This window comes from Sinohyriopsis cumingii, chromosome 18 (genome assembly GCF_028554795.1).
Source record: "Sinohyriopsis cumingii isolate HCF-2022 chromosome 18, ASM2855479v2, whole genome shotgun sequence".
Taxonomy (NCBI): Eukaryota; Metazoa; Mollusca; class Bivalvia; order Unionida; family Unionidae; genus Sinohyriopsis; species Sinohyriopsis cumingii.
In genome coordinates this window covers 39,756,893-39,770,644 of record NC_142978.1, presented here as the reverse complement: position 1 = coordinate 39,770,644, position 13,752 = coordinate 39,756,893, and the positions used below count along the sequence as shown (strand labels likewise).

Below are 13,752 nucleotides of genomic sequence, written 5' to 3'. Positions count from 1 at the left end.
CTAATGAAATCATAGAAAATATGTTATTGGATACTGAAATATTATTTGACATCAAAAAGATGTATTAATGGCAATAATCCTGAGCCTGAAAAACTTCCATGGTGAAAGCTATCATAATTTAGACTTGGCCATACTTCTTCTCTGACTTCCAGAATGTAAATAATGGTGGTCTGCATCTATTATTTTGTATTATGCCATCTTGTTCCCCATGAAAGTTATGTTTTGTTCAGTCTTTGTGCTTTCCAGCACCATGCTTTATACACATATATTAGGGTTCACATGCTGACAACTCTGGAGAACCCTTAATTTACCAGCTGAAGTTGAATGGCCACTGGATTCTGAAAGAAAACTACCCAAGTGCCTGTGAGTCAAAACTTGCTTTCAAATTTGGTTGTAGGAACCTACTTGAATGTGGTGGATTCTCTCCAAAATATATGTTTGAAAGAAAAATTGTATTTATTACTTAGGGAATAAATTATTTTTAAGGTTATCAGTTTGGTTTTATTTTAGCCAAAAGTTTAACACTGAGAATTCAAAGCTGTTACAACTCAAGTGATTCAAAACAGTTGGCTAATGTGTCATTATCATATTTTAGAAATTGTCATTTAAGTGGAAATGAATGAGATTAGTATCTCAATAGTTATTTAGGTAGCCATGTATCAATTATATCAAACTAATGACTTGTATTTATATAGTATAATGGCAATTTCCTGTCAGGGTGGGAGAGGGCATGCCTTTTTGTGTGTGGAGAATTCACTCTTATCTCATGTATAAGTATAGTTAGTGATTGCCTTACATTTCCCTTGCAAGTATATTTTATTTAAAAGTAAAATGCCTACTTTGTATATAAAATCATAATCATTTACCTATATCCCACTTATAGTGACATGTAAGTGTAAAAAGTGAATGACTTACATTTCAATAATAAGTATATTTTATTTATAAGTAAAATGCCTAATTTGCATATAAAATCCTAATCCTTCACCTATATGTCACTTGTAAGTGACGTATAAGTAATGAACAGAAGTGGTCCATAAGCCACATTTAGGTTTTTTTAACAAGGGTCTATATTACAGGCCATCATACTGATTCTGATCTTGACCTAGCAGAATCTTGTTGGCTCAAACATGGATAGCTTGCAAACCTGGAACCATTCAAACTGGTATTCAGGTCCAACAGAATGTTTATAATCACACTTTAAGACCTTGCTGACTCAAACTACCAGTCCCTCCAACCAATTTACTCAGTTCCTCGACAGTCCAAGCCTGGTTGAGGTTCTACAGGAACAATATTTAAAATTTACCGATTTAAATGCTGGTACGTAATCGTCAGTTGGCCTTCATCAGGGTCTCCTGCCATTACAGCAGTAGCCTGGGTTCCTGCTGAATAATTTTGATCTCTGATAACCTGCTGACATACCTAGAAAACATCAGAAATATAAAGGTATGGTTATTTGCTGTACTGTATAATCTCAGTAATGAAATGTCCACAGGTCATTTTTCAGCCAAATTTCAGCAGAAAATATGCATATTTTTAATGTAACAATGTAAAACACCTTTTCTATCATACTGATTCTGCTGAAACACAGATTCAGTTATTCAAATTCATTAATTTTGCACACAACACAAAAAGGTGTTCAAAAAAGTTGGATATTTAGCAGAAAAAGAGTATGTTTTCAGTATATTTAAACACAAATTTATGAGTTAGTTGGTGATATATATATATATATGGTTTATAAATGTGAGAAAAGAAATCTGCCTACATACCATAATTTTAAAACCAGCATAATAGGAAACATTTTTTGGGGCCTTATGGAGGCCAATGGCAAAATATATTTTGAACACTCTGCCTCAGACGAGTTAATATATATAGAACATGTAGAAAAAAGTGACATATAAGAAATTTATAGGTGGTATAGGCCTTTATGAAATAATCATGTTTTATTTTTAAAATGCTTTAAGATCTTTTTTAAAAACTGAAACAAAACTTTGATGGACCTTAGGTATCAAAGCTAGAATAAAGCAATGTGCAAGTATGCATATGTACTATTTTCTATAATTTCATTTAAAACAATATTATTCAGCACTAGCGATGGACAGGTATCCTGCCCAGCCACCCGGACCCAGCTGGGTTTTACAATACCAGGAAAAAAAAGGCCCTGTCTGGTTTTCAGATAAAATTAGATCTTGCCTGGTTGCTTACCACCCCCATCAGTAATAAAATAAAAATACAAATACCCCCTTTCCCCCACCCAAAAAAAACTATTGTTGAAAAAAATGTGGATGAGAGATGGGTTGCAGAAACCAGACAAAATGGGAATATAAAAACCCAATCTGGTAAAAACTGACCCAGATGGATATTTCCCTGCCGGGTACCCAGTCCCAGTACCTAGCAAAATTTTTATACCCATCCATCTGATTCAGCACTTAACACTAATATAAGTATATTTTCAAAAAAATCATAGAAGCAATTTTTTGCTGGATGCTGAGAACTTAATTGACTTTGAAGAGATGTTTCAGTGGTAAAATTCAAGAGCCAGGTAGATTTCTGGCTTGCACACTATCTAAGTATTTAGACATAGCCCCACTTCCTCTCCTGTTTCCAGGCTTCATATCAGTTTGCAGATAAAACTACACCAACTTGTTCCCTATGATAGTTTAGTTCTTTCACTTTCTCCGCTTTCCAGTATTGTGTAATGTACACATCTATTCTAGGATTCACAAAGTGAAAATTGACTTTTGAGACAGCATTCATCTACCAGCCAAAACAGTATGGCCACTGGATTTTTTTTATGAAAACTACACTGTTGCCAGTGAGCAAAAAATCTGTCTTTAAACTCAGGTGTACACGATGATCATGGATTCTGCTTGAGATTTAATATTTGAGAGGAAAATCCTACTTATTACTAAGGGAATAAATTGTGTCTACTGTTGTCACTTTTTGTTTTATCTTAGCCAAAAACATTATATAAGCAATCTGTTTCAAATGTGGTGATTCAAAGCGGCATGCAAATGTGTTGGAATCATTTCAATAACTGTCCTTGACGTGTGTGAAATTTTTCTTTAGTCGAAATTTATTGACACTCATGCTGAACTCATGTAATGCATTCTTTCAAACTGACGACTTGTATCTGAGCACATGATTTTCTTGTCCAGACGGTGTGTGCTTTTTTAAAAAAAAACAATTCACTAAATCTTGCTGAGATTTGCCAATACAAGTATGGTAAATGAATGATTTGTATTTCACTTTTAAGTGTAGTAATTAAATGTGACCAACCAATGTGCAGTAAGTGAATGGCCCATATTTCACTTATAAGTGAAGTAAACTTATTTATAAATGAAATGCCTAATTTGCATATAAAATCCTAAACATTAATCTATGTCACTTTTAACTGACCTATGAATGAAATGTAAAGATGCCAACGGGTGCTCGGGTACCTGCCCATCAGTAATAACCTGGGTAATAAAATGAACAATCGGGTGCCTGTTAAAAAAAAAGTTGTCCAAGTTCAGATTGAGACACAGAATAATAATTACCATTCGAGGCTCATTTCGCATGCACATCTATTTATCATCACAGGGGCTCGTATGGTTGCTTACAATTTACTTGTCATAAATTAACTATTGAATAATACATGGGAAGACACTTCTCTCCTTTCTTGCTTGAAATACTTAAGAAACAACGCTGGTATTACAAGCCAGACTGTACTAACTTCATGCCTTTCCACGCTTTGTGTACCATTTTTATCAAGACTTAAACATGCTTGTTTTAACATCCTGATGACATTAACTGGATCTATAGCTTTCGCCGACAGCAACAGTAAGTAGTTATTAAGAAATATCTGACAAAATAAAATCTAAATACATACATTTCAAATAAAAGGAAGCACAATAGAAATGTCCAGTTTAACTAATTCAATTTTTGCCACAAGTTTGTGGTCCTGGAGCGAGTGAAAGCTGTTCAAGTCAGGGCCACTGTTTACATGTTTGTTTACTGGGCTCTTTTGTTTATCAGCGGAGAAACCCAAGACAGATAATTTTGTCATGGCAAAGCAAATATAAAAACATGGTTACATCAACATGCACTTCTTATACCATGTTAGGAAAAAAAATGAACAAAATGAAAAACTATACAGAATTAAATTTTTCACTGAAGTATTTAAATATAAGGGAAATCTTTGTTATTAAATAACACTGAAAAAAAATCTTAAAAAAATTCATCATGTGTGTAAATATGGTAAGTTTTGCATTAATTTTACATGAAAAAGTTCCAAGACAACAGACAGGAGATTCTTAAATGTGAAACCACTTGTCATAGATTTACTCTATTTTCATACTACATACATGGTGGACCAGTTGAAATTGAAAATAAATGGCATCAGATATAGACCAGCACCACCCAAAAAACCCAGACTATCAATGTGCCTGATGGATGTTATATGACTGAAAAATGTTAGAGGAGAGGGATTCTGTTAAACTTAAAAACATGTTGCACCAGACTGTCGCTAAGTGATGAACTATGGTAGGTTGAGGATGCTACAACAGTCATCATTTGTGAACTTTATGATTACCATATTTGCCGCCCTATAAGACGATACTTTTCAACCAGAAATCTTAGCTTCGTCTTATACTCGGAATCAACTTATATATGGATTATGTCATCCAAATTGCTTTATCATATTTCTCATATGGAAAATAATTCTCCAAAAGTACGAAAAATAATGTGCAAAAAATATTTCATTTTGTGAAAGAGATGATGTATGGACAAATATAGGATCCCACAGTGAGTATATTAAACAATTACATGATTGTCAGTATTAAATATTAACATAGATCAGATGTAATTGCGCTAAAGCAGCATGCACCAGTAATGTACATTGTTTGTAATAATAATAATAATAATAATAATGAGGACTTTGTATAGCGCCTAATCTTTAGAAGCTCTAAGCACTTGACAACATTAGACAACACCTATAAGATAAAAAACATATAATAATATTATTACAAAAACAAACACCATGAAATTAGAAAAACATTAAAAAAATAAAAAACATGCTGAGAATATTTCAGGTAGGAAACATTATTAGGTCTTTAAGTTTGTTCTTGCAGCCAAAATAAGTGAGTTTTGACAGCACTCTTGAATGCGATCACTGTATCTTTGTGTCTAAGTCCAGTGGGCAATTCATTCCACGTTGATGGGCCCTGGTATGCAAAAGAACGCTGTCCATATGACTTTGTTTTCATAGTGGGAATAATGAGTATACGATTGTCAGAAGAGGAGTGTAAGTATCTTGCTGGTGTGTACACACGGATGAGGTCGGATAGGTATGTTGGACTAGATTCCGACAGTGAAACATAGCACAGAGAACAAATTTTGTGTTTGATTCTGGATCGAATGGGTAGCCAGTGTAGGGTACAGAGCAGTGGGGAGGTGTGCTCTGATCGTGGTACTCTAAGTATGATTCGAGCAGCTGTGTTTTAAACTTTTTGAAGTTTCTGGAGTAGATCTTGAGATGAACCAGACAGAATTGAGTTACAATAGTCCAGTCTTGAAAGTACTAATGAACACACAAGTGTTTTAATGGCATCAACTCAAAGATATTTGCAAATTGAGCTGATGCGTCTCAGCTCAAGATAGGCAGCCTTGCATATGTTCATGACATGTTGGTGCAATGTGAGAATACTGTCCAGAGTAACACCTAGGTTTCATACTGATTGTGTGAATTTAATGTTGGCATTGCTGATATTTATTGTTTGAGGTAAAGGATGTGAATGAGAAAGTCTTTGTGATGTGATCAGAATGGCCTCAGTTTTATCATCATTCATCTGCAGCTTGTTACATGTCATCCATGATTTCACATCAGAAATGCACCTCTCTACACCTTGGATGGTAGCATCAACTTCAGTTGGGTGGCTAGATTTGTATATTTGGGTGTCATCAGCGTACAATTGGTGAAACACTGGATGATAATCTATGACACTTGAGAGCGGCTGAGTGTACAGAATGAAGAGAACAGGTCCAAGAACAGACCCCTGTGGAACACACAACATAGATTAACTGGGCTGGAGTGTACTCCATTTGCAGATACAATTTGTGTCCTGTTGACCAAGTAGGACTTGAACCACAGTATGGCGGTATCATGAATGCCAAATACATGCTGGAGATGGTGAAGTAATATATCATGGTCTATTGTGTCAAATGCTGCAGACAAATCAAGGAGGGTGAGGACTGTAATCTTTCTGCTATCCAATGCAGAGAGAATCTCATTAACTACTTTTAGAAGAGTACCGGTAGTTTCAGTACTGTCACAGGGGCGATATGCAGATTGTACATTGCAAAAAAGACTGTTTGAATTTAGATGACATACAAGCTGGGATAGAACAACCTTTTCTAAGATTTTTTATACGAATGGGAGATTAGAAACAGGGTGGTAATATACATTGTTTAAATTTAATTACTTATATGTGCATTAGAATTTACAAGTTAGAAGATGAATAACCATGACAAAGACAAAGTCAATCACAATTTTTGCCTTGTACCTAATGATCAAATAATCTGTATGCCCCATTGAGAGAGAGAGAGAGAGAGAGAGAGACAGACACAGAAAGAAAGAGAGAGAGATGTCTTCATGATTGTAAATCTGTATTGTTCTCATACCTGATGACTGATTTTACTTGAGTACAAGAGCAGTACCATATTCCATTATAAATGAATACCACTAGTTAAGCAATTCCTTGTAATTTTTGTTTCTACTTCCAATATTAAAAGAATCACATGGTTTTGTAGTGGTATTTACATGCTAATTAAATAAGCTATGGCTGTATTCAGTCATTCCAAGTTTGAGGTCAAGATTCTGCAAACCAGATCAGATTAGCGAGGCTACCAATGGATAAATTATGCTACCCATGGGTATTATGAATACTATACAATATAGTTAAAGGAAATGCCAGGTGGTTACTATTGTAAATTTCTCAGCCAGTGACATTTTTTAACTTGCTGATAGGACTGACAACAATTTAAAGTACATTTAGCATGAGCAAAGATTAAAACAATTACTGCCTAAGTACAGGAAGAGTACATGCACTTTAAACAAAATCTTAATTGTTGGGGTTGGAGAGGTTGTTATTCTTGCAAAGAAAATTAGACAGCATGCAAAATGGTCATTCTTGGGATTTAACCTAATGGAGACTATATGGATATAACTACTGTGAATATTTAAACCCTGAAGGAGTATGGTATGTATTTTCATAGTTTACATTTACTGTTTCATTTACTAATGTTTTCTCTCTTTGACAAAAGCTTCAGCAACACAAGGGCAATAAGTCAAAAAAAAAGAACACAAAAATCCACGAAGAGCTGAACTTTCTCTCTCTCTCTCACACTCACATATATTGGACCATATTTGATTTTGATCACGAGGTGCAAAAAGAAAAATGTGATGGAAGACATATGCATCCTTCTCTCTGTATATACCCCCCACAAAAAATGCATTTTAGTATTAATGATGCAATTTCCCTATTGCTGGTAATCTGAAATAGCATAGTGATACTTTTAATATTTATGAAACCAAAAGTTATTATAATTTAATTCCAGACAGATCGCAAGTTTTATCCTATCTGTAACTCAATAAATTTTTATGTCAGCATCATATGTAGGTAAAAGTATATAACATGTTTAAAATACTTCTTGTGAAACAAATTAAGTATTTTTAGTTACATTTAATGATCCTGAATGAAAAGGTTACTGAGTTACAGGTAGGATAAAATTCGCGATGCTGTGTGGAACAAAGTGAACAACACAATCCGAGGTGTTGATCTGGCCTCATAATATACTCAGCATCGACTTATGAAGGATGGAAAATTTGCCAAATTTGCTGATTCAGCTTATACTCCACATTGATTTATAGGCTGGTAAATATGGTATTTCCAAAAGTTTCTGTAGACATGTAGTTAAAGTGAGTGTGATGCATAAATAATTTATCAATTTCTTATGTGTCTATACACTTTTACTAACTACTAATCCACATGGATTTAGCCGATTTGTGATTAAAATTTTAACTGCAGATCCAGGAAAAAAGCGAAAATAAATATTCATTAAATAAAATAAATATGTACGTTTTTCATACAGTTTTCTGTACTTATGGCATGTACCGGTAATGTGTAGATTGCTCACTGTATTCTCAGATTATGAATTTTTTGCCACTTATATTATTAATAATTACACTTACTCTAGGGGGTTTGCTGGTGTGAACCTACAACAAAGCAGTTCATGTCCACTTTTTTTATTACAATTTCCATTTGATTAGGTACCTGGTAACTGATCATTACGACTAATGGGTACCTGGTAGAAATTTCCCAAAATTTTGACATCTCTTGTGAATATCACTTGTAGTTAACTTCTAAACCCTTTTTTAAATGATGAATATAAGTAAAGGCCAAGTATAAGTTAATTTTATTAGCGATAATATAAAACTGAAATGTTTCAAGGCATGTAATCAATTATGTAATAATATATCCATCTACCCTCACTTTGTCCATTAGAGGTACATGTACCCCCCAACTAGAGAAGTTAGAGGGAATGCTGATACTGTTGATATTTCCCCTCCCCCCATAGATGTTCATATGTTTTTTTTAAATCTGACTGACAGAATTTATATGTGATTTGGTACCCTTGTTACAAAAGCTATAAAAAAAGAACAAAAAGTGGGTTAATAAATAACATGCCAAGCTCACAAGCAGAAGAATGCAGGTTTGAATCCTGCCCAGGTCATGCCAGATTGGCTGCTATGGTGTGTCCCTGGGCAAGGCAGATTATTCCAATAGCCATGGCATGATTTTTTGCTGCTATGGTGTGTCCCTGGGCAAAGTAGTTTATTCTAATAGCCTTGGCATGATTAACCTTTCATGTGGTCATGTGATGTTTAATGGTGAAAGAAACAAACAGAAAACTATATAGTCCTATTTTAAACATGAACTACTGTTGAACCGCTGGGACACTGCATATGGGTATATTTTTTTACCCAGGGTCTTAATGACAATGATGACCTCACTTTCTTTTATTAAGTTAAAACATGCACTTAATAATACATGTATCCAACATAAAATAAAAATAAACAAATACAGTTTTAAGTAAGTATTTTAACCTCTAAAGAGAACAAAAGGAAGGATCTTTAAGCGAGGTGGTGTGTTGGAGAGGGTATTTTGGGTGGTAGTGCCCCTCTCTTTCTATCTATGTCTCACTTGAAAACCACACCATGAATGATTTTTGGGAAGCAGTTTTCAGTGGTTAGTGCAATCAACTCAGTATCAGAAAGGTACAGGCTTGAATTCCACCTTTTCATCAGCCTAGGTCAGCTGCCATGGTGTATTCATGGGCAAGGCACTTTACTTCAACTGCCTAAACACTAAATAGTCTTTGTCTTTTTTGATGTGCCATAAAACACCAAACCAACCCATCATCTGTAAGGCTTGAAAAAATTTAAACACACAGCACAAAATCATCTTGATGCAAAAATACTCCTGGCCTGCCAAGTACTTAGGCAGACATGGGACAAAGTTCATTTTAACATTGTTGTTGTTGTTGCTGTTGTAGGGTTTAACACCATTTTTCAGCACAAGATAGGCTATACATGGCGGCCAGTATTAATGGTGGAGGAAGAACCAGGGAAAAACCTGGAAAGAACCACCGACCCACGAGAAGCTACTGGCAAGCTTTCTCACATACCCACATTAGCCGAATCCAAGACTCAAACCCACGCAGACATAAGTGAGATGGCAGTGATCCGTAACGGTGAGCGCTTTAGATCACTCGGCCACCCCTCATTTTAACATACAGAAGTATGAGCACAAATACTTTGCTAAAGTAGTCTATAGGTACTTCTGGTTTTCTTAATCAGGGTACTTTTCAAAATGTTTTCCCAAGACTATGAATGGAGAACTTTTGATGGAACAAATGCATAGAATTCTTAAGCCTTAAACTGTACTATTCGGATAAATTTTAAAAAATCATAATGTTGCACTTTATACCAGATTCATTTACAGTAAACAAGAGTTATGCTCAAAAAGGCAAAATACATTTTATGTTGAAAACTATATGAATACCTACTAAAACAAAATAAAACGTGTTTAACAAGATTACTTTTACTGGTACATACACCTATCTCATATTTAACAGACTTCTATAACTGACATTTTTGTGCAGACACTATTTTGTTCCTTTCACTCAATTCTTGTGGTCCTAAAAAGTTTGGGCCACGTCAGTTAGCCCAAGTGCAAGCCATCCACAAACTTTGGTTGAGGTATGCCATATAAAACTAATGCTATTGTGCAGAAACTGTATTTCTTTCATTCTTTCTGACTGACCTTGACTATTGACCGCGTGACTCCCAAATCAATAGGGTTCATCTTTTAACCAAAATGCAAGCTATCCAAAAAGTCAGGTACAATGACACTTGAGGTAAAAAAAGGGGTTAACAGTCTGGTCATGTAAATTGTTATATTGTTACTATCAATTACTAACAGGTGTGTTTTTACTTATCATTATTACCAGATGAGCTGTCGTTTGTTTGTTGATGTGTTGAATAATTCTTTACCAGTATATCCAGCATGATTTTGACAGAAAATTCAAATCAGAATACTTAATTACCATCAATGAGCATTTAAGTGTTTTAAGGGTTCTAGGTTCCCCAAAAGAAACAGGGGATTGAACATTCTTGGTCTTTCCCATTAGATCCAATAAATATGATTATTTCTTGGTTCACAAATTAAGGTCACCCAAGAAGAAATGGTAATCCTCTATGAGAATTATGCAATACTTAAATTTTGTGTTTCTCTAGGATAATGTACATTTATCAACTTAGATTTTTCAGTTACATTTTTGGGGGAAGAAAGGATAAAAAAAATGTTTTTATTACAAAATGAACTCTGGAGTACAGGGTACTTTTACATTTTAAGTATGAGTATAGGTAGAAGTATGTGAACTTCAGGACTCCAGAGTTGGGTAATTAAATAGTGAACTTGGACCCCATGTCTGTTCCTTAGTCGTGCTATCCAAGCAAACACTGGAAAGACAAAAAAGTATTAAAGAAAGACATCTTGTAACTATGGAGATTATTAACCCATGGGCAGGCTGAAAAGTCAAGGTGAAAACATGCCCTTCTATTCTTGTGTTGGTGTACTGACATTTGTAATAAAAAAAACATTGCACTTACAGCACATTTATCATCTCCAGAACACACAGCTTTTATAGGATGGCAAGGATTGTACAGGTAAACAAAATCTGGGTTTGATTTATCATCTCCAGGTTGTGTTGCAAATCTGAAAGAAAAACAAATGTCATTAATTATAAAGTTGTACATTTACTTTTTATATTTTATTTTGAACCTTTAACTACAGATGTATTGATACCTCTTTAAAAACGCACTGATGTGACAAACTAAGGTCATGTTTTCAAGCTAACAGCTCAAATAAAAAAAAACTTCAGGTAAGAAATAATAAATCTAATTTATTCTGTATTTTTGCCTTTCTTTACCTGACATTTCAACTCCAGTGCAAAAGCTCAAACCTGCTAAAACTGCCACATTAGTTAATGTAACATGCTTTTACCTCTATTATTTAGACCACCGTCTGTGTATTACCACACTAGATACCACATAAAAGCAACACTATGACCTGAGAAGGCAGGAGAAGTTTTGATTTTTGGGGATGTTCCCTAATTACAAGATGTTGTTTAAAACAGCTTTCACTTTAGCAAGATGCAAGGCAAAGGGAGATAACTTATGGATGTCTGACAACCAGGCACACTGATACTAACCAATCAAACAGCTGATTGCAAAACCTGCACACGAAATTACATCCTCATTCAAATCTGGAAATCAGCTTTTCAAATTTAAATATTTTCTTCTTTTATAATGAAAATATATTGAGAAATATAGATTAAACAGAACTAATTTTAAAAATATTCATTAATATTTATCTTAATTCATATGAAAGAAAAATATTCTATTGCTTACTATATGTTGTGTACCAGTGGTTACAAGTTCAATTTCTAAGGGTGAATTTCACTATCAAATATGTATATCTTTATAGTGCCAGTCTGTTGCCAAAAGTCCCACTCCAAAAACTATTCTTCTTGCAGGATTTTAATAATAATAATAATAATAATAATAATGCTTTATTTATAGAGGGCGACTCATTAGTCAAGGACTATTCTCCCTTGAGGCCCTCTTAAGGAGAGTATAATAATGCACATTATATGAAGATATCAATCATTACTGTTTATTTTAACAATGTTTAGTATTAAATACTAAATTCCATTATCTATTAGAAGCACATACATGCTCATGATATATCGTCTTAAATACTCTAATATTTTCAGCAGATTTTACCTGTAGTGGAAGCTAATGTTCCACAGAACTGTACCAGAGTATTGAAAACTCTTTTTAAATTGCTCTTTTCTTGGTTTTGGTGGTAGAAGGTTTCCATGTGATATTGATCTCAACTGGTATTGTGTTGAGAAAGACCTGAATAAGTCCTGAAGATACTCTGGTGCAGTTCCATGCAGACATTTATATAAAAGAACTGCCTTGTGAAAATCTATCCTGTTATATATTGTGAACCATTTGAGTTCTGTAAATAATGCTTTTGAGGGACGATCAACAGATGCATCTAAAATTACATGTGCTGCTCATTTCTGAAGTTTATAAATCCTGTCAAGCTCAGAATTAGCACAGTTTCCCCATACATCAGAACAATAATCCATTGTTGGAAGAATATATAACTTGTAGTATAGATTTTGAGTTTCCATAGGTAAATATTTCTTAATTCTGCTGAGTAGGGCAATTGTGGACAACAGTGTTTTACAAAGCTTATCAATATGGTCATTCCATGATGAATTATTATCTACCGTCACACCTAAAAAGGGGGCCCCGAGTGGCCGAGTGGTCTAAAGCACTCTTCGTTATGGATCACTGCCATCTCACCTCTGCCTGCATCGGTTCGAGTCTAAGATTCAGCCAATATGGGTATGTGAGAAAGCTTGCCAGTAGCTTCTCGTGGGTCGGTGGTTCTTTCCGGGGTTTTCCCGGGTTCTTCCTCCACCATTAATACTGGCCGCCATATATAGCCTATCGTGTGCTGAAAAATGGTGTTAAACCCCACAACAACAACAACACACCTAAAAGCTTTTCATGTTTGACATTTTCTAATAGATGCTTATTTATTGCAAGAGATAGTTCTGGTTTCCCTGACTTGTGTAGCTTTCATGATGTCCCCAAAATCATACATTTTGTTTTACCTTCATTAATTACCATCCTATTTACTGTGCCCAGTTTTGGACTCTAATAAGGTCTGAATTTAATCTCATTTGGATAACTTCAGTATCAGAACTAGTTGCATCATCTGCAAACAAATCTGTATTTGTTGATTCATTATTTGATGGTAGATCATTGATACAGATAAGGATATAAAGCTCGTATATATTTTATAAATGTCAAGTTTTGAGATGGTCTCACAATTACACAGTAGTCACTGTTCCGGTGGCCTAAGTGGTTAGAACATCCACCTCGGATGTGGGAAGTTGCAAGTTCGAACCCTGACCGAGTCATACCAAAGACTTATAAAAATGGTATTAAAAGCTGCCTTGCTTGGCGCTCAGTACTAATAGGTTAGGACTAGTCGGCCTGGTATCAGGATAATGTGACTGGGTGGGACATGTAGCTACTTGTCTAACGCATGATGTCCCAGTGCAAGACAT

The 13,752-nt window shown here is 34.7% G+C and overlaps 1 protein-coding gene across 2 annotated transcripts in view; it reads right to left on the bottom strand.

Annotated features, from left to right (window-relative positions):
- LOC149776453 (cation-dependent mannose-6-phosphate receptor-like) overlaps positions 1-1,396 on the bottom strand; it is a 33,384-nt gene extending 31,988 nt beyond the window's left edge. For both annotated transcript variants that reach the window (XR_016416045.1, XM_089940870.1), the window contains exon 1: positions 1,304-1,396. Coding sequence is in view for 1 of the 2 variants with exons in the window: in XM_089940870.1 (XP_089796996.1) it covers positions 1,304-1,359 (56 nt within the window). In the remaining variant the exon portion in view is untranslated. The remainder of the gene's footprint in view (positions 1-1,303) is intronic.
- Positions 1,397-13,752: the final 12,356 nt, after the last annotated feature.